This window comes from Panthera tigris, chromosome A3 (assembly GCF_018350195.1).
Source record: "Panthera tigris isolate Pti1 chromosome A3, P.tigris_Pti1_mat1.1, whole genome shotgun sequence".
NCBI lineage: Eukaryota > Metazoa > Chordata > Mammalia > Carnivora > Felidae > Panthera > Panthera tigris.
Genome location: NC_056662.1, coordinates 10,354,332 through 10,376,714, shown reverse-complemented (window position 1 = coordinate 10,376,714; position 22,383 = coordinate 10,354,332). Strand labels below are relative to the sequence as shown.

The following is a 22,383-nucleotide window of genomic DNA, read 5'->3' as shown; positions in this document are numbered from 1 at the left end:
GTCCCGGCTCACAGGTCAAGCAAATGAACACCAGGGTGGAACTGGTGGCGGAGACGGGGCACAGGCAGCCACTGGGGCCCCGGGGGAGGCTGGGCCGGCCCGCGGGCGCTCCCACCTCCCAGCTGCCCTCGGCGCGGCACAACTCACCTTCTCTTCCGGGCCCAGGGGCAGGCTGCGTGCCAGGGCCGTGGCAGAGAGAACGGGAGCGGGTCCCGCAGAGGGGGTCCCAGAGAGGGTCGGGAGCGACCCCGTCTGCGACACCTGCACGGAGCCCACGGCAACAGGCAGCCCCACGAGTAAGCAACCGGGTAGGTGTCCACGGCCCTTCTCAGCCAGGTGGCTCTGCCCCCGAGGGGACGTGCGGCCACGTCTGGGGACACTGCTGGTGGTCGCAGCTGGAGAAGGGGGCGTGTGCCGGCACCTCCTGGCCTCCACCGTGAGGGGCTGTTAGACATCCCAACACACAGCAGAGATCTACCCCCCGCCCCAGAAGACAGTCCTGCCCGCGGGTGAGGACCCCGGTCTACACGGAAGAGGAAACAGGCGCTGGAGGAAGCTACTCATTCAGCTGCCAGGCCAGGGGGGTATCCTGGAGCTGCCTGGCGCACGAGCCCGCCCAGCGCGCACTGCGCTTCCTGGGGGCGTGGCTTCCGTCGCCCCCTGGAACCTTCTCGCAGCCTCAGCGAGACTGGCTTCCCTTCAGGTCAAAGGGGGGGGGGGGGCGCAAACTCCACCACGGGGACCGGACTGGTCATGCAAGAAAGTGAAGAGGGCAGGGTGGGGACGCGCCCGCATCACATCCACAGGGGCGGCGACCCCATGACCCCACGATGCACTGATGGAGGAGGCTACCCCCGAGGGGGCGCGGCCCCGGATGGCCAGAGCTTCTGGTTTCTCAAGAAAAGAACAGAAATCTGGACCTGTGCCTGAGATCTCCCTTTAAATATAAACAATTACTTTGCATGTTTTAAAAGCCTGTGAATCTGCGGGCGCCTGGGTGGCTCAGTCAGTTAAGCCCTCGACTCTTGATTTCGGCTCGTCATGATCTCACCGTTCATGGGACCGAGTCCCACACTGGGCTGTACACGTACAGCAAGGACGGAGCCTGCTTGGGATTCTCTCTCTCTCCCTCTCTCTCTGCCCCTCCTCTGCTCATGCATGTGCTCCCTCTCTTTCTCAAATAAATAAATAACCATTAAAAAATAGTGATAAAAATAAAAGCCTGTGAACCTGGCCAGGGGCCTCCAGGAAGAGAAGGAAATACAAGGGGAAAAGGAAAACAACAGAGAGGGGAGCTGGGGAGGGGTTGGACAGTGCTGGGTCCCCACCCGGACTTGCCCTTCCCCCCTCCCCCACTGCCACAGGAAGGAGGCACAAGAACATGTGGAGAGCTCACGGGGTGCCTGACAGACACAGCCTAAATGACAGGGCCACCCTGCATGCCCAGCAGAGAGCCCACTGAGCTAAGAATGACCCACTCCACCTGAGTGGATATGAAAAACCAGACTCAGAGAAGCAAGCAAGGTGGGAGGCTCCCGGCTGAAAGCAGCGACAGCCTGACACGGGATCTAATCCTGAGTCTAACAGAAACGGCCAATCCCGGATCAGCTGGGGGCCTGCCCTACAAGCACAGGGGGCCTAGACTGGGGTACAAGTTCATCGGCCCATCCTCGGTGGTGCCTGGCCGCACTCAGGCATCCACCCGACACACTGTCACCGGCAGAAAGCTGAGACGTGCGGCAGGCAGAATAACGGCCCCCAAAGATGCCCACAACCTAATCCCAGGACGTGTGAACAGGTTACCTTACACGGCCAAATGGCCTTGGCAGGGGTGATGAAGGTTAAGGAGCCACTCATGGATTATGCAGGTGGGCCCAATGTAATCATAGGGGTCCTCAAGGCAGAACTTTCCTGGCCGCAGCCAGAGAGGAAGTTGAGGGCAGAGGGAGGGTCAGAGAGAGGAGATGGCATCGGTTTTGAAGAGAGAGGGAGGGACACAAACCAAGGAACAGGGTAGCGTCTAGTTGCTGGAAGGCAAGGCAACAGATTCACCCCTGGGGCCTCCGGGAGGAACAGAGGCGCCCCGGCCGACTGGTGAGCCCTGGATCGGACCTCTCACCTACAGGACTGTGATAAATTTGTAGTGTTTCCAAACAGCAGAAGTACAGCAATTTGCTACAGCCAACGACAGGAAACGCACACAAGACGCTTCCAATTTTAATGCCCAACAAGCCGCCATTTTATTCCAAACCAAGCCCGAGAGGATGGAGTCCAGAAAAGAAAAGGTACGCCCTCCCCCTTTCTTCTTATAAAATGTAACTTTTAGGGAAGGAAAAGGAGGCAGCTTTTAGGACAGAGCAGACCTGGGGAGGGACAGAGGGTGACAGAGACAGGGGTCCCCAGGAGGTGCTAATTCTGAGATGCTTTACTATCTTTCAGCTGGGTGGTGGGTCACAAGGGGCCATTACTGTGTAAGTAACTGTGCAGTATTTCAGTGTCCCTGCAGGGGCGGAGGGCACCGAGAGTCACTTTCCCAGGGGATCACAGTTGCCCAAGCTTCTGCCTTACCAGGATGCTTCCGGAGCTCCCCCTTCCTTCTCCCAAGAGATTCTGCACAGGCAGACACCTGCTACTCCGTGTTTCGGGAACCCCCAGGCTCTCCTGGGCTGCCCTACTACCCACTGGAGCGGGGAGGGGCGGGGGGGGGGGCACAGATCAAACCTGGGTTCTAGCTCCGCTCTGCCCTCCCGTCCCCACTCCCTCCAGGTGGCTTCTTTTCCATTTCTGTCCCAGCCCTAAACATTCTGTGTTTCCATCCTTAGTGGGTTCTGCTCAGATACCTAACTGGCTTTCTGTTGTGGCCAGTAACTGGATTTATGCTGGAACAAGAGGTCTGTCTTCAAGAAACTCTACTCTGCTCGAATTATGTCAGCACAAGTCAACCAGGATTCCCATGGACTAGCTTTCCCCTCTGACCGACAGAAGATACTGTCACACTGACCTCCACCTGCAAAGAAAGGGCTAGTCTAGCAATTACTGTTTCTTGTCTTGTTTGCTAATAGTCTCCATCAGTCTTTGAAAAAAACCATTCATTTACTGGTCTGAGTCAATGACTCTTTCCATAGGGCTTGTCTTACCTGCAAACAATCATCTCTCCAAGTCTAAAATGATCAGTGAAGATTGGACACACACAAAATGATCGCATCTCCACGTACACTGTTTATAGGGGGACACGTGTGATGGGCAATACTTCTATCTCCTACTTTCTCTCTCTCTGTGTACCACGGAAATATCTTCCCCATGTACCTGCATTTCTTTTCATTTAAAAAAAAAATTTTTTTTAACGTTTATTTATTTTTGAGACAGAGACAGACAGAGCATGAACGGGGGAGGGTCAGAGAGAGAGGGAGACACAGAATCCGAAACAGGCTCCAGGCTCTGAGCTGTCAACCCAGAACCCAACGCGGGGCTCGAACTCACGGACCGCAAGATCATGACCTGAGCCAAAGTCGGCCACTTAACCGACTGAGCCACCCAGGCGCCCCTCTTTTCATTTTTTTTTAACGTTTACTTATTTTTGAGAGAGAGACAGAGCATGAGCAGGGGAGGGGCAGAGAGAGGGGGAGACACAGAATCCGAAGCAGGCTCCAGGCTCCGAGCTGTCAGCACAGAGCCCGACGCGGGGCTCGAACTCAGAAACCATGAGCTCATGACCTGAGCCAAAGTTGGACGCTGAACCGACTGAGCCACCCAGGTGCCCTTCTTTTAATTTTAAGTAAACACATATCTCAACACAACATATTACAAATACATAGGTACACACGAGTCAAAAAAACCCTAAGTTTACATCCTCCTTTACACACCGATTCTGTAACAAAGAAAAATTCTTCTCGAGATGCCTTCAACCGTGACTGTCAGTGAAAGGGGTTTTTTTCATTCTTGTTTTCAAGCTGCTGCTACACCGCCCCTCAAAAACCCATTTCATTGTTCTGGACAGAGGTGAAAGGCCAGTGGTAGTGGGCTTCATGGAAATGCATTAACTCCCCCAAAGCCTGCTCTTAACTACAACGGGAAGAACGCGGAACCCGGCAGTGGCTTCCAAGAGCACGTGGCAGTTCCCGCCTGGGCCAGCCCAGCCCCCTCGCCAGGGACCCTCAGGGCCGTACTGGAGGGACAGCGGGTCTGTGATTCTGAAACGGTGAGCACTGACAAGTGCGGCTGATGGGTGAAATACACCTGCAGGCAAACATCTTCCAACCTCGACTTCTGCAGCGAAGCCCTCAGGGGAGCGAAGGAACGAGCCACCACCAGGCTTGCTGCTCCCCCCCCCCCCCCATCCAACCTCCTCATTAAAACCTCCCCGGTCTCCCTGGGGACTGGTGCCCCCAGGACCTGAGCCCTACCAAGGGGGCGGGTCACTGATTCTCACCTTCCACTCTCTGGCCCACAGCGTTAATCTGAAGCTCCTTTCTAACAGAAATCCCCAAGGTCATACGGAGAAGAGACTGGTTTGGCATTGGGGTGCTCCCCGACCCTTCTCAAACGCAGCAGGAACACACATTTCAGGGGTCAGGAGAGACCAATGCATGTCTTTGCAAAACAAGAGGACATGAAATGAGGTTACTTCTTATCCTGACGGATCCAAACGTCCGTTCAAGAGAGTCACTCCATATCGTCCAATCGGAAAGGATTTGGGGGTCTAGAGTCTCATTGTCCCCAACAGCCAGAAGTCGGGGGGGAGGGGGTGCTCTGAGACTTCAGGTCAGAATATCCAGAGGTCAGAGGAGCAGCAGCAAAAGAAACCCGTTAAGGTGAACGAATGAACAAGTAAATTAACTCTACCAAATGGAAACGGAGAAGGGGGCAGAAGGCCGGGGAGCGGGGGCTCCTGAGTCGGCCGCGTGTTTTGGTTTGGGCCAGGAAATCAAAAGGACGGGCTGCTATGCTCCCTCCCCAAAATGCCCATCTGAAGAATTCAGGCCAGAACGATCCATGAAAGGGCTTTTTCATCATTTGTGGGTCAGCAATAAACCACCTGTGACAAGTCTTGGGAAACGCGTGCTTGGGAAATACGCCAGGTCGGGCTAAAAAGCCTTGAATTCTTGTCAGGAGCAGGATGTGCATATGCGTGAGTCTGGTATCTCTGGTGGCCTTCGAGAGGACCAACACCCAGACTCGAAAAGACTAGCCAGTTCGCACTAACCCAGCCTTTCAAGACCATGAATGCATCCAGAGGCCTAAGGTATTCTTAACTAGGAAGCTCAGTGGACAATGCACTACCGGGGGGGGGGGGGGGGGGGGGGGGGGGGGGGGGGGGGGGGGGGGGGGGGGGGGGCTGGACAGGGAGCAGACAGGAGTAAGGCTGGCCCCATGGGGGCAGGGGTAAACTGAGGCAGGAGCCACCCCGTTCGGCCAGCCACTGCCCAGGAGAAACTAGGCCCACCGTTTCCAGATCTGACCCTTCCCCAAAAAAGCTGACTTTTCTATAACATTAAGTGATCTTTTTAAAAAAAAATATTGCTGCAGATTTTTATTTTATTTTATTTTTTTTACACACAGCACGGAGCAAACAAAACACTGCCCCTGTTTTATTTATGAATCTTTGGGCAAGATGGTGGTTAAAAGGCCACTCCCTGATCCAAGTTTCTTTGACCCTGTACTTGAAATTCAGGCTCCTATCACTTAATCTGATGAAAATATAGATTTGAAAAGAAAGAATGACATCATCTCCATAAAATCTCAGCCACTCAGAAATAACTTTGCCCTTAAGTCCATTCCGGGCCAGCACTAACAAGAAACGGGACAGAACCGGCCCACCGAACAGCTAATCCCAAGGGTAAGTCATTTGATAGGTTTTCTACAGCGTCCCTAAAACATTCCCAACACCCCCTCTCTTCTGAGCAACCAACACCCTATTTCAAGATTCTTACCCCACTGGTTAATAAATAACATTGTCCGAGTGTTTTCTCCTTAAGTTCCTGACCTCTGTTTTCTGAACTCACCCTGGGGCGAAAACAAGGCAGCAGGAGGGCAAAGCCCCACCCACCTCCTAAATCTTTCTCCCTCATTTGCACACACGTCTGAATGCAGTCATTGTCCAACAGCCCGGAGCACAGGTACAAGGAGGCATTTAAGGAAGGGCACCCCTGAGCAATGAATGTGGTCCTGGAGGGAAAAACCTCAGGTCCGCACAAGGGCTGAGAAGGCAGGACCCCAGCAAGGCCACAGGTTTGCCCTTCCCTGGGGTGGTTTTTATCCTCACTCTGCAACACGGTTACAAAGATGCAAAAAGAGACACCTGGAGCCTTTTACACACACACACACACACACACACACACACACACACTCCGAGATGTGCAGAGATTAAACCCGTCAGGCTATGTCAGGACATCAAAATTTAAGATGGACAGAAGCGGGAGACAAAATAAATAATCTGTGGTGTACCTAAGCAGCAGGAAAGAGCGTAGCCATTAAAAATCCTATCACAGGGGCGCCTGGGTGGCTCAGTCGGTTAAGTGTCTTAACCGACTTAGCTCAGGTCATGATCTCACAGTCCATGAGTTCGAGCCCCACGTCGGGCTCTGTGCTGATGGCTCAGAGCCTGGAGCCTGCTGCAGACTCTTGTTTCTCCCTCTCTCTCTGCCCCTCCCCTGCTTGCTGTCTCTCTCTCTCTCTCTCAACAATAAACACTAAAAAAAATTTTTTTTAATAAAATAAAAATCCTATCACAGATGGCTACTTGACAGGGATAAGACAATATATTACCAGGTGGACAAATCAAGATAGAATGTGGAATGACTAAACATTTAAATTATAGGTATGGAAGCGAGAGGAAAAATACCAAAATGTTTTTTTTTCTCTAATTGTTTACCTTTTCTATAACAAGCCTATGTTACACTTATAAAATCTGCTTCTCGCTGAGCTGTATCTTCACTGTACTTTTTTTTACGATTTTATTTTTAAGTGATCTCTGCACCCAATGTGGGGCTTGAACCCACAACCCCGAGATCAAGAGTCGCCCGCTCCACTGACTGAGCCAGCCAGGCACCCGTTCACCATACTTTTCTATCTCCCAGCAAGGTGACACGGGCTCAGGAATGGCCTCCTTGGCAGACTCTGCCATCGATGGGGGGACCTGTGCACGCAGCTCTTTGTTGATCTCTCGTGCTGTCTGTAAGAGGGCTGTTTCAAGGTCACTGGAGATCAGAGGAGAAACATACCCTTTTGGTTTGTCTTTCTAAGGACAGGACCCTGGAGAGATGGGTGGTGAAGACAAGGCACTCGGGGGGCTCCCAGAAGTTTTCTTAGTACCCAGTGTGGAAGCTTCTCCAGATGAGACAGAGGGAAGGGATCAAAAAACACACTTCACGGAGCCTGGGAGGCAAACATACCCCGAATGCTGGCTCAGAACAGGCCAGAATAACCAGACGCTCTGGAAGCTCACCCAACATCAGCCTGAAGCTCCCAACACAGATGCACAGCACTCAGTAGTGTTTCGTGAGCGACAAAGCACATGCGAGCCCTCCTCCCACGGGCAGAGCAGCAGTATCGCAGTCACAGAACCAGCCCTGGGACGCGGGCTGCCTGGTTTTCGTCTCGCCAGCCACGTGGCCTTGGGGACACCCGTCAGCCAACCTACGCCTCATCCGCTAAACGGGCACCACGGCAGTAACCGTGAGCCGTAGGAGGTGCCCAGAGCACAATGCCCCTGGCACACCAAGCAGGAACTCGGCAGGTGGCCGTGTCTTACTGTCGTCAGCTCACTGACGATTTGCCCCAAATCACCCCACTAAGGAACCTTCTTGCACTGCTGGTGGGAATGCACACTGGTGCAGCCCCTGTGGAAAACAGGATGAAGCTTCCTCGAAAAGTTAAAAAGTAGGGACGTCTGGCTGGCTCGGTCAGTAGAGCATGCAACTCTTGGTCTTGGGGTTGTGAGTTCGAGCCCTCCATCGGGCAGAGAGATTAGTTAAAAAAGAATAAAAATAAAATTAAATTAAGTTAAATTAAAAGTTAAAAATAGAACTACTTGGGGCACCTGGGTGGCTCAGTCGGTTAAGTGTCAACTCTTTTTTTTTTTTTTTTTGTCAACTCTTGATTTGGGCTCAGGTCGTGATCTCATGGTCATGAGACTGAGCCCTGCCTGTGTCAGCCTCCATGATGGGCCTGTTCAAGATTCTCTCCCCGCCTTTCCTTTCGCCCCTCCCCCACCTGCACACACACGCTCTCTCTCGGAAAAATTAGACGGAACTAGCCTACAACCAGTAATCACGCTACTGGGTGTTTACCCCAAAAATAAAACAACAAAAGAATATACGCACCCCTGTTATTTACAATAGCCAAACTGTGGAAGCAGTCCAAGTGTCCACTGACAGATGAATGGATAAAGAAGTGATAGATGATCTATAAAGAATATCCCACTGTGTGTGCGTGTCTGTGTGGAATACGGAGTATTATTCAGCCCTAAAACAAGAATGCAATCTTGCCATTTGCAATCACAGGGATAGAGTGAGAAAGTATAACGCTGAGCAAAATAAGTCAGAGAAAGAGAAGTATCATATGATTTCACTTAGGTGCGGAATGAAAACAAAACAAATGAACAAGGTGGGGGTGGGAAGAGAGAGAAACAAGCCAAGAAGCGGACTTCTATAGAGAACACACTGATGGTTACCGGAGGACAGATGGACGGGGGTTGGGGGATGGGGACTGAGTACACTTAGGATGAACACCGGGTGGGGTCTGAAATTGCTGAAACATTATATTGTACACCTGAAACTATTACACTGTACGTCAGCTATGCTGGAATTAAAATTAAAATTTTTTTTTAATTCAAAAACTAAGTAAAATGGGGGCGCCTAGGTGGCTCTGTCGGTTAAACACCCGACTCTTGCTTTCGGCTCACGTCGTGATCCCAAGGCTGTGGGATCAAACCCCACGCCGGGCTCTGCACTGAACATGGAACCCATTTGGGATTCTCTCTCCCCCTCCCTCTCTCCCCCTCCCACTCCCCCTCTCTCTGCCCCCACCCCTTCCCCCCCACGCCGCCCGCCAAAGAAATAAAAATAAAAATAAAATCCCCCAGGTAATCAGGTCAGAATGTGGCAATTAAACACAGCCGGCAGCTGCGATCGGGGGTCTCAGGAGGCCAATGTGATGCCCTCGCCTTCCATGAAAGTCAGCAGACGGGAGGGTCTTGAAATGCCATCGAGAGACGATACGAACCCACGGCAACCCAATGTTTTAGTCAACCTCAGGCCTCTACTGATGTCACACCTCAGGGATGCTCCAAGTACTGACACGCTTTAAAAACAAGAGCTACTGAAAGCAAGGTACAAAAGTGAATCTGTAATCTCCAATGTGCTCTTCTTAAATTTTTAAAAATGTGTCAATAATTAGGGGGCGAGAAAAAATTCTAACATATGCAAAGAAAGATCTCTGCATGAATACTCGGATACTGGTGACAATGGGCGTCTCAGAGAAAGATGTCCAGGAGGGGGAGGCCCCGTGTAGAGGGGGCAAGATGAAGGTTTCAGGGTAAGAAAGAGACACGCTTCTCATCCTATGACACAAGCATGGGGCAGGCTTGCAGAACACCCTATACGCGATGAGAACTTGTAATTAATCGCTCTGAAATTAGTGAGCTATTCAAGGCATGGCCAAGGCATCGAGAAACTTTCAATCAGAACACACATCACACACACACACACACACACACGTACTCACAGGGCACATGTGTGTGCACACACAAGCACCCCTACATATACACAAACACGGATACATAAACACACACACACACACTTGTTGCAGACAGAAATCCAACAGGAATGTGACAGCCATAGGATTTGGTAAGAGATGTGACTTCACTCACTTCATCCTCCTTCCTTCCCTGGGCTACACGATGAATCTGCACCACAGAAACATGCAATTATGTTTCTACATAGAGACGCATGTGCTTGGGGAAAATCTATAACAGAATGTAAACTGTAATCTCTACGTGGTGGATAAAATTAACGTTTATCAACTTCTCTTTTGAATCTACATTGTTACTTTTTCTGTAATGAAGACATAAGTACTTGTGATTTCACATGCCTAAAAAAAGTTGTGTTTTGTTTTTTTCATATGAAAGAATTCCTGAAAAAGACGAACGAATGAATCGCAGGGTTGGTTCTACCTGCCTTAGGAGAGCACCTCCTTCACCATTCACGCCAAGAAACGAACTCGTTAGAAAAAAACTGCATCACGACCACGACCCCTCCACCCTCTCCCACCGCACCCCACCCGTGACGCTGACAAACACCTGGGAAGTAAGTGACCTGGGAATGCTGTCCGGGCCGGGCACCCAGGAGCACCTCTCTCTGGCCAGATTAGATCTAGTTCATTTCCGCTGGGAGTTACTGCTTGGGGGCAGGCAGGGCCCAGCGCCCCTCGGGCTGTAATCAATAGCTGCATAAAGACACGGCAAGCCTTCCAAAGCAGAATGTGCACAGGAAACAAATCTAGGAAATCCTGCTTTCTGTTACAGGAAATGAATCCCACCCCAACTGGTAGAAATTATTCAGGCAGCCTCCGAACTAAAACGAGTGCTGGTCTCTATGTGGATTCTATACACGTGACCTTGCCTAGACCGGCAATGTTTTATTGATATAGAATTTCAAAGGTGGGATTCTAGACACAGCCAAGTCGATGCGAAATCCTACAGGGATTTAGAAACAGTACAGCTTTCTGAAAGATTTTGCTGGAACTAGATTTAGCCTCCTTTCTGCCACCTGGTGTATTTATACACAGAGATTTGTATTTTCAGAAGATGCATGCTACATCTTTTGAAATAGTTTGGAAGGCAGGTCAGTAAAATATTAATAGCAGTTACACCTTTAGTTAGTAGTAGGATGACAGTTTGCTTTTTATTTTGCTTTTTATTTTATCTGTATTTTCACATAATCTGCCATAAACGCGAAATAACTATACGATAATAAATAAAGCTGGGGGGGGGGGGGACTGACCTCTATGAAGACACAAAAGACCAAAAGAAAACACCTCTTTTTTTTCCAATCACTACTCGGAATCTTAGAAAAACAAGAGAAATCTGAATCTGAGTGGAATTTATGAACAGGAGCAGAGAAGCACAAAGCATTCTGTGAAAGATTAACCCTCATGGAAAAACTCTGCCCGGCCCTAAACCAAATATATCAAAGTTGGGTGGGAACCAGGAGCCTGGGACAGGCGTTGAAGGCCTCCCGTATGCGTGCCGATCAATAGCCAAAATTAGGAGCTCACAGGGAGCGGTACTGATCGGATCGTCATTTCTGAAACTTGTTCAAATGCCAATCCCATTAAACCCCCTCCAAGCTACTGGTCCTCCGCCCATAACTACCCAGAATCTGGCCCTCTTAGACATCTATTCAGGGATAGTGTCTCCCAGTTCCAGATGGAAAAGCAAGATCAAATAGACTAAATTCGGTGGAGAGATGATGACAGATCTGAAGTTTTTGGTTATTACAGCACAAGTCTGAAGAAATGGGTCGGATCATCCACATCCATCCTCCTCCCACTCTCCCTCGCTCTACACACAAGGCCCATCTCAGAATCTGGCCAAGGGTTGCAACATCCTTCACCCCTGGAAATCGGGTTCAAATGTCAGTGGTCACGGATGAACTGGGTGCACAGTTGTGCTGTTCCATAAACACCAAGCAGACCACAAGGGGTCGCCTTCCAGGAGCCGCAATCCAGTGCCCCCAAGAAGGACAGATGACAAGGGGTCATCCCCCAGGGGCCACAATCCAGTGCCCCCAAGAAGGAGAAAGAAGCTACTGGACAGGGAAAGCCACATCCGAAAGTCTTTTAATTTTTGAAGTTTGGAACAGGGTCTCGTTGCGGTAACCCCGCCCCTCCCCAAACGCCATCAAGCACCAGGCTCACCGATGTTCTCCAATTAGTCTGGACCTTCGAAACACTTCATTTACCAGAGAAGCCCCGTCCCTCCCTAAAATGAACAACCAAAAACAATTGGAAGCCCTTGTAACGCTGAGGGAAGAGAAAGATGGTTTAAAAATGATTCTAGGAGGCGCTTGGGTGGCTCAGTCGTCAAGCGTCCGACTTCAGCTCGGGTCATGATCTCGCAGTTTGTGAGTTGGAGCCCCACGTCAGGCTCTGTGCTGACACCTCAGAGTCTGGAGCCTGCTTCCGATTCTGTCTCCGTCTCTCTCTCTCTCTGCCTCTCCCCGGCTCACGCTCTCTCAAAAATAAATAAAAACATTGGAGCGCCTGGGTGGCTCAGTCGGTTAAGCGGCCGACTTCGGCTCAGGTCATGATCTCGCGGTCCGTGGGTTCGAGCCCCGCGTTGGGCTCTGTGCTGCCAGCTCGGAGCCTGGAGCCTGTTTCAGATTCTGTGTCTCCCTCTCTCTGACCCGCCCCTGTTCATGCTCTGTCTCTCATGCTCTGTCTCTGTCTCAAAAAAAAAAAAAAAAAAAAAAAAATTTTTTTTAAATAAAAAAAAATAAATAAAAACATTTAAAAAAAGGTATTGGGGTACATACACATAATTATCAAAAGCTGTCTTTAAGACTATTCAAAAATTTGGGAAAGAGGGATGATGAAATACCAAGTTTAAAACAGAGGGTATGAAACTCTATGCTAAAATTCCCTTTTCAGTTAAAAACATATGAAAAGATATTGGGGGTGCCCGGCTGGCTCAGCCCGTGAAGCATGCGACTCTTGATCTCAGGGTGGTGAGTTCGAGCCCCAGAGTGGATGCAGAGATCCCTGAGAAATAAAATATTAAGAAAGAAAAAAAAAACTGGAAGATCACACATCAAAAAGTTCTCAGTGGCCTCTAGAAAATAACTTAGTAAAATGACTTAAGAGTTCAGGTTCTGACAAGACGTCCCCTGGGTTAAAAACCCTGGCCCTGTCACTCAGGGGGCTGCCACGATACGATGAATCAGCACGGGGAAGGGAAACTTTGCCGCGTTAGCATCTCTGAGAGCAGGACAGGCCAACAGCACGCGCCTCCTTACAACGCACACTGACGACAGCGGCAACGACACAGACACGGAGCCTGCCCCGTAACTAAGTGTCAGACCCAAACCAAGGAACGTTCTACGAGATAATCGCCTGTATTGCTCAAAAGCGTCAAGGCCATGAAAGTCCAGGAAAGCCGAGGAGCTGTTCCAGATTTAAGGAGACAAGAGGTGTGACAGCAGAATGCAGCGTGTGTTCCTGGGTTGGATTCTGATGGCGGGGTTGGGGGGGGAGGGAGGGGGATTCTTTTTTTTTTTTCTTTTTTTTCTTTCTTTTTTTTTTTCGTGAAGCTAAGTAGAAGCTAAGTCATGGGACAACTGATGACATTTCAATAACCCCTGCAGGACAGAGAACTGTACTGTAGCAATGTTAATTTCTGATTCTGATGAATGTCCTTGTTTTTTAGGAAAAAAAAAATAAAACACCTAAAAGCAAAAAAAGATTGGGGGCGCCTGGGTGGCTGAGTTGGTTAAGTGTCTAACTTCGGCTCAGGTCATGATCTCAGGGTTCGTGGGTTCAAGCCCCACATTGGGCTCCACACTGCAGTGCAGAACCTGCTTGGGAGTCTCTCTCTCTCTCTCTCTCTCTCTCTCTCTCTCTCTCCCCCTCTCTGTCTCTCTCTGTCTCTCTCTCTCTCTCTCTCTCTCCCTCCTCCCCTGCTCTCTCTCTCAAAATAAATAAACTTAAAAAAAAAAAAAGGCAAATAAGGATCATGTCTGCAGCTGACTCTTCAAAGGTGAGAGAGACTGATAAAGCACAGGTAGAAAAAAGCTAACATTGGAGGAATCTGAGTGAAGTTTTGGTAAAAGGGGAATTCTGAGTACGAGTTCTACAACTTTTTTTGTAAGTCTGAAATGATTTCCAGAATAAAAAGTTTAAAAAAAAAAAATCCAGGTGACTTTAGGCTAAATGTTTAACCTCTCTGTCCTGGATGTTTCTCTTCTGAAAATCGAGATAATAAAATTACCTCTTAGTTGCTAGAAAGATTAACTAAGATAATACACAGAAAGCACTTCAAATGTGATCTGACGGGTATCAGATGCTCAAGGAAAGTTGCCTATTGTCATCTTTTAAGAACGAGACTGCAAGTGACCCAGTTTCTTCTTATAATTGTCTGAAGTGTCCAAATTTTCTATCCTGAAATGTAATGGCTTTCGTAATCAGAATACAAGTTTTCTGGAAGGGAAGGAGGGAGAAGGAAAAAAGACCAGAATGTTCCCTATGCCTGAATCATACTCAAGTCAGGAAGGCAAAGAATGTATTATTTTCATACTGGCCAAGTGCTCTGCTACACGTATGCAGAATGCTCCCATCATATGAGACCCCGGGAAGAAAAGCAATTAGGGGCTTGTTACAAAAAATAAAGATCAGCCGTGCTACGAGACTCTCTGCTCTTGAACATGGCATCAGATGAGTCCTTGTGGTCCTAGCAAAATAATGTGCTTATCACGTATAAACAATGACGTGGCTGACCAAACTTCATCAGAACGCTTTAGCGTTTCAAAGGACGCCATCGTGAAAGTCCAAAGACAGCCTTCGGAATAGGAGAAATTGCTTGCAAATCATATATCCCATAAGAGACCCTGGTCTAGAATATACCAAAAAACCTCTTTCAACTCAACAACAAAAAGACACATAAGTAAAAGGGGGCAAAGGACACTGGAGAGAAGATACACAAATAGCCAAGAAGCACATGAAAAGCTGCTCAGCCTTCGTGGCCATCAAGGAAATGCAATTGAAAACCCCGAGGGAGATTTCACTTCACGCTCCCTAGGATGGCCAGAATCAAAAGGCCCGACAAGGACACATGATGGCAAAGGAGGAGGGAAATTGGAACCCTTACACGTGGTTGGTGGGGATGCAAAATAACGTAGCCCCTTTAGAGAGCAGTGTGGCAGTTTCAAAAAGGTCAAACGTAGTTTTGACCATACAGCCCGGCAGTCCTACTCCTAAAGATACGCCAAGAGAAATGAAGATTCTCCAAAGTTACACCAAACACTTGTGAAACAAAGGTCCGCGGCGGCAAAAGAATAAAAGAAAAAAAGAAGCAATCCGAAAGTCCATCAACTGACAAACGGATACACAAAATGTAGTACTATCCACACGATGGAACATTATTCGTGCACAGAGAGACATGAAGGGCTGAGACGTACCATTGCATGGATGCGTCTTGAAAACAAACGTGAAGTGAGAGAAGCCAGACACACGTGTCACATACTGTAAATTTCCATTTGTGTGAAACGTCCAGACTCGGCAAATCCGGAGACAGCGAGCTTGGGGGGGAGGGGGGCAGGAGTCCAGGAGAAGATATGGGATGGAGTGCCTCCTTTAAGGGGGATAAAAACGTTCTCCCCCTGATCGCGTAATGGAGGCCTCAGGCCGTGAGGATACTAAAAATAAACAGTGAACTGTACATGCTAAATGGGTAACTGTATGGCATGTGGATTGTATCTTAATAAGGCTGATGTTTTTAAAAAAGGGAAGATGTGGATTAAACGGGACCCTTATGTGCTGGCCATCTGAATCACAAGCAACACCTCTTGGCTATTTGTGTACTTGGGATGGATCTTTTTTTTCTTCTTCTTCTTCTTTCTTTTAATGAAGTACTCTGAGTATCCTCATTGATTTTTAAAAAACATTTTTTAATGTCTATTCAGTTTTGAGATAGATAGAGACAGGGGGTTGGTGGGGAAGGGGGAGAGAGAGAGAGAGAGAGAGAGAGAGAGAGAGAGAGAGACACACAGAATCTGAAGGAGGCTCCGGGCTCCAAGCTGTCAGCCCAGAGCCTGCCGTGGGGCTCGACCTCACGAACTGCGAGATCATGACCTGAGCCGAAGTCGGACGCTCAACCGACTGAGCCACCCAGATGCCCTGAGTACTTATAATTTTTTTGTTTATTTATTTTTTTTGAGAGGATGGGGGAGGGGCAGAGAAAGAGAGAGAGGGAGACACAGAATCCAAAGCAGGCTCCAGGCTCCGGGCTGTCAGCACAGAGCCCGACGTGGGGCTCGAACCCACAAACCACAAGATCGTGACCTGAGCCAAAGTCAGACGCTCAACCGACTGAGCCCCCCGGGCGCCCCACGTTTGAGACATATCTTAAGTCTGAGAGTGTTTCCTCTAGGGGGAAGGAAGTTCTGCAGGCGTGTGAAAGTGTGTTTCCCTGGCAGGGCCGCGTCACCCTGGCTCGTGTCTGCTCACGGGTGGCTCCCCGGGGAACCCCACGCCCGGCGTGTGGAACAGAGGCGCACGGCGTCTCTCGGCGCCTCGCCACGCCTGCCGGCGGCTTACCTCGTCCGGGCTGGAGGCCTGGTACACGCGGCAGGAGTCTTCATAGCGCTTCTCAGCCTCGGCCTGGTCGGTCGCGCCGTTGGACTCGTACACGGGAGTCACGTTGTGGCAGAGGGCGATGGCCTTCACGGCCTCGTGCACACGGCTACTCATGGTCCGCCGCACCTTGGTGGTGAGCGTGGGGCCCTTCTGAGCAGGCGGGTCCTGGGATTGCTACAGGAAAGACAAAAGAACAAGGAGGATGACTGGAGACACAGAAGGGTCTAGAACGTGTGGAAGAGCAACCACGTGGAGACACTGCTTTTCTTCGCGTGGCTTCAATGCACAGCGCTCAGACGACATCTGCAGTGACACCGCGCTCAACGGCAAGTGATTTTCAGGAGCCCAATCATTTACAGCGAAACGGAGGAAAAATTACAATTCAGGGGATGCGGGTCATTCTACCCATGAACAAGTCAATCCATCTTCCTTTCGGTGGCATCAGGGCCTCTGACAGAGCGAAGCCCCCACTGCGTTGCAGGCGAGGCCGGTGAGGTCAGGGCTTCTCAAACTGGGCGCTACCAACACGTGGGGAGGATGATTCTCTATTGCAGGGGCTGTCCTGTGCTCCGTATTCTACAGACCTCAGATGCCCTCCCGTGGTCCATGGAGCCTGCCTGGTCAGGCCCTGCCCACCTCTGTAACCTCCCTTCTTGCCACGTTCCTCATCCTCCTCTCTGCTCCAGCCACACTGGCCTTTCTGTTCTCTGAACACTGCCACGCTCCTTGCTGCCTCAGGGCCTTTGCACCTGCCTTGCCCTCTGCCGGGCACATCATTTCCCAGATCTCAGCAGGGCTGGCTCACTCCATGTCATCACTGAAGGTCTCGATTCAAATGCTGCATCCTCAGAGAGGCCCTCCGCAAGAGCCCCAGCTTATCTTCCTGCCAGAAGTCATGCTTCCACGCTGCAATGCGGGATGTCGTGTTCCGGCTAAAACCAACTTGTTGACCTGACGACTCTCCCGTTAAGCCGTGAGAACAGAACTTGTCCATGTGTGTGTTATCTGTCACCGCAATCCTAGGGCCCACGGCAGTGCCTGGCACGCACCGGTATTTGAGGAGCAAATGAACAACTTTGTGTTGCTAAGGCGACGGTGGCACATCTTGCCCGGACAGGATTTTTTTTTTTTTCTATTTCCAGGAAGAAATAAATATCAAATTGGCCGACAGCAGTTCTGGGTTTTACATCACAGTTTGGGACAAAAAGAACCCTGCAACATAGTCTTGCTCCACGGCTGAGCCCCGGAAGTCAGAGAAGTTTCGGGAGCGACTGGAGCCCACAGTCCATTAGAAACGTATTTCATCCAGCAGAAGAGAAGGGACCCAATCTTTTGGAATGAATCCCGTCTTCTACCCGTGAACATGTGGTTGCCCAAAATAGAGAACAGATGAGAAGAAAACGACTTTCATTTAATTTTTTAATACTATTTTTAGCAGTGGCATTAGACTCCTCAGGTAATTAGACAATTACTAAATTATTCTGGTCATACAGGCACACACAGTGCTCCGGCTTCCTGCTCTGTTAACCTTTGGTGCCAAGAGGACACGAGTTTCACTTCCAGGCCAAAGGGCACTGCATGGTTACGATAATTAGGGTAATGAATCAGAACTCCAGTTTAAATGAATCATTATTTGCCAAGTGCTTTTAATTATAAAGAATTTACCTCTAAAATTATAACAAGGACTGAAGATTTACAGAAAGGTCCTCTCCGCTGGAAAGACCAAATCCAGAACGTTCTCTCTGAGCTCTGTAATTTATGTTCTAGCCACAGACGCGTGTCTTCATTTTGCCCACATTCCTCAGCACCTGGGCCAAATTATTATCTAACATCAGGGCAACAGCAAGACCTCTGACCAAGCCATCGCTTTGGCCGGCAAGGTTTGCAGATAGCGGGTTTGAAGGAAAGGACGAGCGAAGGGCATCCTTCGCACACCTCTGGATTTTACCAGCAATCTGATGTCACGTCTGCAGAAGTCACACGCTTCCAGCAGTATTTCAAATGTGGGCTGGCACAGAGCTTTGGGGTTTTGTATCCCAGGGGAAACCAGTCTAGAGCGAGGCAGAGAGAGAAACACGGCCGCTCAGGTCTTTGCAAAGACCTCGCTTCCAGACCAGGGCACCATCTGACAACAAGTCAGAAGGCGAGGCTGATTGGCCCCAACCAGCATCACAGGGATTGGTGTAATGTCCCCACGTTCGTTTGTCTCTCTCCCCAGTCAACAATCATCCCCCTTTCCAACCAAGATGTCTCAGGGAGGAGGAATTAGAATCGCCGATTCTGAAACTGGCTTTTAATTCTCAAAGAAAAGGCTCATCCACACACCGAATGGCAATCCACGTAGATCGTTAAGGTGCTGGGAATTCCCAGGGGCTCTGCCAGCATGAGTATTAGGGCCCGGTCTTCAAACTCCCTCACGTTGCCCATATGGAAGAGTTTCACGTCGTACAGTGTTTATCTCCAGCCTCCTCCCCACAGGCCCTTTAACCCACACACATTTCTCCTTACTTAAAAAATACCAGGGGAAAATAAAAACAGATGTGGTATCCACAGAGGCTGGTTACAGCTCTTTTCGCCCTGGGGAGAAACCACCGGTCCTCTCGTGGAAGGGCACAGCACAGCTCCACATGAGGTCAGAAGCTAAAGGAGGAGTCAAGACCCCCACGTCCAAGGGCCCCTGGCCCCGGCCCTCGGGCGGGAACCTCGCACCACATAATGCTTCGAGGTCATTCGACATATCCCAGCCAACACACGAGACGCAGAGGTGAAAATGAACCATAGACCTCCATTTCTCGTTATCGATCCACGGCAGGGACGCGCCCCAGCGAGAACTCCAGTCTCCGTACCGGAGGAGAGATTAATGCAAAAACTCAATGCTCAGTCACCACAAGCATCCCTTTTCTTTCTGAAGTGCAATGAAAACGTCACCACTTACGAGCATTCGTAACACTCACGGATATTAGGAATGGGCCGCCACTGGTAAAAATACACTCACATCAAAGAGGAAGGACTCCTGTTTCGACAGCCCTGCTTCACTCCCCAAATAAAGCTCAAAGCTGAGAGCTCATTAACCTCAAAGGGCCACCCCCACAGAGACAGGCTCACACCCACTACTTCCAGATGGGTCCACGGAGGTACAGGATGATTAAGCGACTGAATAACCACAACGTTTACCCCTCAACAGACATCCTCCAGCATGACACAGGCAGCGCTTTTCAGTTTGTTGAAACTGAACCCCACAGAACACCGGGGTTCTCAACATGGGCACTTTCGCCCCTCCCCCCCGCCGTGGGGCAGTGCCCGGAGATACTCTTGGTTGTCAGAGCTGGGGGAGGGGGTGCTACAGACATCTGCATGGTAGAGGCCAAGGGCGCTGCTGACCATCCCGCGACGCACAGCTCACACAACGAACGATCCGGCCCGATACGTCACCGTGCCAGGGCTGAGAACCGGGGTACAAAGCCAGGGCCTGGACTAGGGTGAGGGAGGGGAGACTTCACTGTGCTAATCCAGAGCTGGATCCCATCGATTCCAAACTGCAGAACTGTGTTCATCACGGACTTCTGCCTGAATTTTTTAAATATCGCATCACCATAGGACTTATCTTGACTTCTGTGTTTGGGGTTGTTGCGGGTTTTTTCCGGTATCTCATTAAGTTTTGCTCCTTGGGGGCGTACCTCAGTCTCCTTACCCTAGTCCTGGCTCTGTTAGAAAACCATTAAAATTATCATAATCACTGACACGAGTGAAAAAAAGTTAAGTTGGCTCGTGCGTGTGTGTGTGTGTGTCCGTGTGAAGAAAAGTAAGTTTGATAGTGATATTCTAACAGTGGTTCTTAACTGGAAACGCTTCTCAGAATAACCAATAAAGATTTTAAGAAATAGGTATGTTTGGGCCTTCTATACCTAAAGAATCCATAGATACATGGATTCTCCAGACACGCAAAAGCAGAGGAACAGTTTGGCAGTGTAAATCTATGTTTTTTCTTCGTGCCTATCTACATTCTTTATTTCTTCTGCAGCAACGAAATGTATCCTAGGGGCGCCTGGGTGGCTCAGTTGGCTAAGCGTCACTCTTTGGCTCAGGTCATGATCTTGCCGTTCATGAGTTCGAGCCCTGTGTAGAACTCTGCCAACGGCTCAGAGCCTAGAGCCTGCTTTTCTCTCTCTCTCTCTCTCTCTCTGCCCCTCCCCCACGCACACTCTGTCTCTGTCTCTCAAAAATAAACTTAAAAAAAAAGATAAAAATAAAAATAAATGTTGCTTTAATTTTGAAGATGAAAATAAAGAGTGACTTTTCTTCGGTACTCCACGGGTCATCTTGCAAACTGTTTTAGGGTCCACAGATTTAGACACTGATGTTCTGAAAAATAAGGGGAAACTTCAGATTCATAGTAGCTGTTTTCAAACACTGCTGTTGTTCGGAAGGCTCACTTGTTACAAGTTTTATGTTTAGAGATTCTGTCCCAAGTGATCTGACCCAGTTGCTCCAAATACTGGGCTTCATGAAACACTGGCACAAAAATCCCATTATCCAACTCTAAATTTAAGTGAGTGACTGTAATGGGCTCAGGAGAATCTTTTCGGGTAGTGGGTATATTCTAAAATTGGGTTGTAGTGGTCTAATTTAGTTATAGTTCCACAACTCTGTAAACTTACTAACAAAAGTTACTGAAAGGGACACAACATAGCTGAATTTTATGGCTGTTTTAAAAACCCGGGAAAGCCTCCATAACCCCATCACGAAAGTATTTATGTGCCCACTGCAGGATTTTTAGATGTCATGAGAAAAGAAAGGACGCACCTCGCTGAGGTGGGCGGGTACTGTTATTCTGAGCTCACTCCAGTCTCCAGACAACCTAACCCTACAACACCCAGGCATTTTAAATCCAAGGCCAGGACGGGCAAATCAATTCACGAGCTTCCGCTAAGGAAGGGGTGTGGGGTAGAGTTCATGGTTAAGACGTGTCGTTTCTGCCTTTTAACACTTTACTATGAGTGCTATCTGTGCTAAGGTGAAAACGGACCATAAAAGCTGAGCTACGCAAATATCCCCGAGAAGGGATGGTTTCTGTAAACACCACAAGCTCATAAAAGCACCACCGAAACGCGCCAGGCTGTGTCTCCTGCCGGGGGACACGCACCGTGACCGTGAAGCCGTGCAGTGTAATCATCGGCCGGCCAGCGGTGCTGAGAAGGGGGCTGGAGAGGCAGGGGTGTCCGGCCAGGCGCCGATAAGCGTGAGAACCCACACGGTGGACCCCCTCGGGTGGGGCCCGGGAGGCATTTGGGGGCCGATGGTTCAGAGGGAAGAGTCCCTTCCGAGCCAGCTCCCCTGCCCTGGGGGAGGTGGGGGGAGGGAGGAGGGTGGGCATGAAGGCCACGCCTGGACCACGTGCAAGTCTCAGCCCCAAGAGGGAGCTGACGGTACAAGGGGGGCCCCTGAGCAAGAGGAGAAGCAGGAAAACCGTGCGGGGGGGCCGGGAGGGAGACTGCAGACAGCCGAGCAAGGGAGAGCGGAATTTCGCTCTAGCGAGTGAGAAGGGCTGGGGTGCAGACAGCGAGGGGGAACACCAGTATCTGCAGAGCAATGGAAGCCGGGGGGGGGGGGGGGGGGGGGGCGGGGGGGGGAAGGGACCGCCTAGGACGGAGGTACAGGAGCTGGGACAGAGCCCTGGGGGCACCGGTGCCACAGAGGAAGACAGGTCAGAGAGAGGGGCAGGAACGGGGGTTGGCTGTGGCCTTTCCTTCCTGTCCAACAGAGTCCTCGTGATTTTTCAGGAATCCTACAGTACATCTTTGAAAATGGTCCATGGACCCGTTTGGAGACAAGCCACAAATGCCCACACGGGGAGCCTCGAAGAAAACTACAGGAGTTTCACCACTGACTGTACAGGAGAACGTTACATAAATCAAATTAACTGTCCTCCATTTAAAACCCACTCCCACTCCCCAGCTGCATCTCCTGCTCTGCCGTTTTTAGGAGATAACCTGGAAACCCGGGCATGCCTACCAGCGAATGTTCCGGAAAATTAAA

The 22,383-nt window shown here is 49.9% G+C and overlaps 1 protein-coding gene across 3 annotated transcripts in view; it reads right to left on the bottom strand.

Annotated features, from left to right (window-relative positions):
* ATP9A (ATPase phospholipid transporting 9A (putative)) overlaps positions 1–22,383 on the bottom strand; it is a 129,668-nt gene that overhangs the window by 34,279 nt on the left and 73,006 nt on the right. For all 3 annotated transcript variants that reach the window (XM_042980139.1, XM_042980141.1, XM_042980140.1), the window contains one exon: positions 16,309–16,521. In XM_042980139.1, coding sequence (XP_042836073.1) covers positions 16,309–16,521 — 213 coding nt within the window. The remainder of the gene's footprint in view (positions 1–16,308; positions 16,522–22,383) is intronic.